General features: G+C 34.5%; 1 protein-coding gene across 1 annotated transcript; it reads right to left on the bottom strand.

Moving 5' to 3' along the window:
• Window positions 1-716: 716 nt before the first annotated feature.
• LOC145000277 (phenylacetaldehyde reductase-like) lies at window positions 717-2,442 on the bottom strand. Its single transcript, XM_078959478.1, has 5 exons — window positions 2,224-2,442; window positions 1,950-2,119; window positions 1,512-1,866; window positions 1,245-1,431; window positions 717-1,063 (listed from the first exon to the last, which is right to left on the bottom strand). The coding sequence occupies exons 1-5, from the start codon at window positions 2,339-2,341 to the stop codon at window positions 919-921; spliced, it is 975 nt and encodes a 324-aa protein (XP_078815604.1). The 5' UTR covers window positions 2,342-2,442; the 3' UTR covers window positions 717-918.
• Between the last annotated feature and the right edge of the window lie 463 nt (window positions 2,443-2,905).

Here is a 2,905-nt window from a genome sequence, read left to right as displayed (position 1 = left end):
ATATCACAATATCTGATCGAAAAAGGCTGGTCTAAGAAAAACTTCAGACTGAAACCCATCCAGAAAAAGCCATGTCCAAACAAAGACCACCCCCAAAAAATACATTATTATTGTAATAACCGTGACAAGAAAGTTATGTATTTGATGATTTTCAACAGGTTTAACTTGTTGTATCTACTTTGCTCATTTATAGTTAGCTAGTTTAAGGAATTATTGCTCATTTATAGTTAGCTAGTTTCAGGAATTAGTCGTTTAACTCGTAAAAGATAAAAGAGAAGTTAAATTATTTCTTATCTTTTATACCTACAAATATTCCTACACACTAACATTATAACATATGTTATCATTCCACCATTCAATTTAATTTAATTTTATATATTTCTAATAAACTCTTAATGAGATAGCTAAGTAAATATGGAATGGTGACATGTGTATGAATATTTGTAAGCATAAAATGTAGGAGTCAATTTAATTTCTCAAAGATAAAATATACCGAAATCCATCGTCTCTAAAATAAGGTTGTAGTTTATACTTCTAATTCACAATCTGTTTTAATACTTTTCCCAAAAAAATTGGCTAATACCTCTTTTTAAAACACAATCAATATCTATTGCCTTGTTCAACATATGCTAAACTTCTAATTAGGTAACATTGTTCTAATCGACATCAAAATTTAGTTTTTTGAAGTTATTTGATAAAAACATAACTCATGCATCTGCAAATAAGCAAGATATCATCAATTTATTATAAATTACACCTAAAGATAGCTCCATTTAATAGAAAAGGAAATGACAAGAAGATACTTGGCTCATAAGGAATCACATTCTAGTCAAAAACATATAATACTCTGTGATCAACCCCAAACATATACCCATATGCAACATCATGAGTGATCTATTTCAAAGAGAAGTGAAATGGTCACAAATTCAGAAAATTCTTTTCTTTCAAGCTCTCCACAGTTTCCTTGATGCTTTGCTCTAGGGGAATGTACTCAATTCCCAAACTCTTTGCCTTTTCCTTTGAAACTTGGAAAGTCGTAGCCAATGGCTTGTCATCTGCACACCTACACATTTTATTCATCCCGAAAAACATAAGCAATAATGAAATACCAAATATTGCACTCTTTTTTCTCATCGATACAGTCACAATCACAGTCACACGACACAGTCACAGTCACAGGATACAATCACAGTCACAGTCACAACAGTATTTGTCCTATCCCCTCTTAAAGAGAAAATGCTTACTTCTGAGGAAGGGGATAAGATGGATAAAGCTTCCTTAGTATCTCAACTAACTCAGAAGAGTGAACAACACTCTCCACCAAACAATATCTTCCATTAGCCGAAGGGATCTCGAAAGCTTGTATGTGTGCATTTGCAACATCCTTAACATTAACCCACCCAAGACTAGAATTTGCATATGTTTCTGCCCCTGAAAATTTTATCCAAATTATCGGTTTATATCATTATTAAAAGCAACTTTAATTCAAATACATAAAAAAGACATGATACCATTCATTAGATTTGCAATTGATTCAGCACTAGTGTTAAGAGTTGACTGCAATAGAGGACCAATCACCATTGCTGGATTTATAGTCACCATGTCCATGCCCTTTTCTTCTGCAAATTTCCAAGCAGCCTCTTCAGCCAAAGTTTTTGACAACACATACCACAATTTCATTTCCTTGCAAAACTCTGGATCAGAAAACCATGTCTCATCAATTACAACTTCAGGAGTTTTAGGCCTTGCATTAAAAGCAACTGCAGCTAAGGAGGAAGTAACGACCACCCTTTTAACTGATGAAGCTTTTGAACATGAACCAAGAACATTAAGTGTTCCCTTCAATGCAGGTTCAATCAGTTCTTTCTGAAACATAGAGTGAAGTATTTGGGTATCAGGTAAAGCTTTTAAAGATTTCATTTACGTTAAGCTCATGTAACAAACACAACCTCCGGATCAGCGACTGAAGTGAAAAAAGGAGAAGCTGTATGGAAGACTCCATCACAACCATCAATGGCAGCATCAAAGGCACCTTCTTCAAGTAGGTCTGCTTTGAACAAGTGAAGTCTTTCCTTAGCTCCATCAAGCTTGAGCAAATGGTCTGTTTTTGCTGGATTGTCTGAAGGTATCAAGAAAACCGAACGTTACAATATTCAAGTATCAACCAAATGTTAACATAGAGAAGTAGCGAATAATAAGACGAGAAGAGAGATGGATACTGACTGGGATAACGAACGGAGGCTTTGACAGCGTATCCTCGTTGGAGCAAAAGCTTGACGATGTTCGAAGCTATGTATCCTGAAGCTCCTGTAACACAGACCGTCTTTCCGGCACCGCTCATTTTCTCCAATACCACCACCAGTACTACAGTTTTGAAGCTTTTTACCACGTGATTCTCGTGTTTTAATTAGTTGTATCGAGTGAGAATTAGAGCCAACCTGCTCATTTTTTTTGTGGCCGACACTCGTCTGTCCCTACAGGTGTTCCGATCTGATTCGTGTACCGTTGATCAAGGCGGCTTATCTTTAAGGTTTGGACCTTGGCAACGGTATATATATGACACGTACCCCAGCTTTGTACAATGCAATATCTACGCATATCATTCATAATTTTATATCCATAATTGGTGTAGTAAATTTTCAGTGTACTTTTGTCTTGGGTATGTAAATCAACAAATATTATAACTACATTTAGCAAAACGAGAAAACTAATCACCAAAAACTAGAGAAAATTTGTAAAAATGATTATTATAAACAATTTGTGATTTTGGTCCAAAAAAATTTGATGTTACCGTTTAATTTTAGATAACTTGTATGATTTTGGTCCTTATGTATTTTTTATGGTTTTAGTTCATATCCTACTTCAAATAAGGAATATACTCTTAAATAATTTTCTTTTAGTTTCT

This window comes from Lactuca saligna, chromosome 6 (assembly GCF_052625555.1).
Source record: "Lactuca saligna cultivar CGN05327 chromosome 6, ASM5262555v1, whole genome shotgun sequence".
NCBI lineage: Eukaryota > Viridiplantae > Streptophyta > Magnoliopsida > Asterales > Asteraceae > Lactuca > Lactuca saligna.
The sequence above is the reverse complement of the archived record's forward strand: the minus strand, read 5'-3'. Positions and strand labels throughout refer to the sequence as shown.

Bases quoted from the DNA above. Each gene is read 5' to 3' on its own strand.
- LOC145000277 (XM_078959478.1), bottom strand. From the start codon at position 2,341: ATGAGCGGTGCCGGAAAGACGGTCTGTGTTACAGGAGCTTCAGGATAC. The intron at 2,120-2,223 runs GTCAGTATCCAT...TGATACCTTCAG, and splicing joins AGCCTCCGTTCGTTATCCCA to ACAATCCAGCAAAAACAGAC. The intron at 1,064-1,244 runs GTAAGCATTTTC...TAAAATGTGTAG, and splicing joins TCTTATCCCCTTCCTCAGAA to GTGTGCAGATGACAAGCCAT.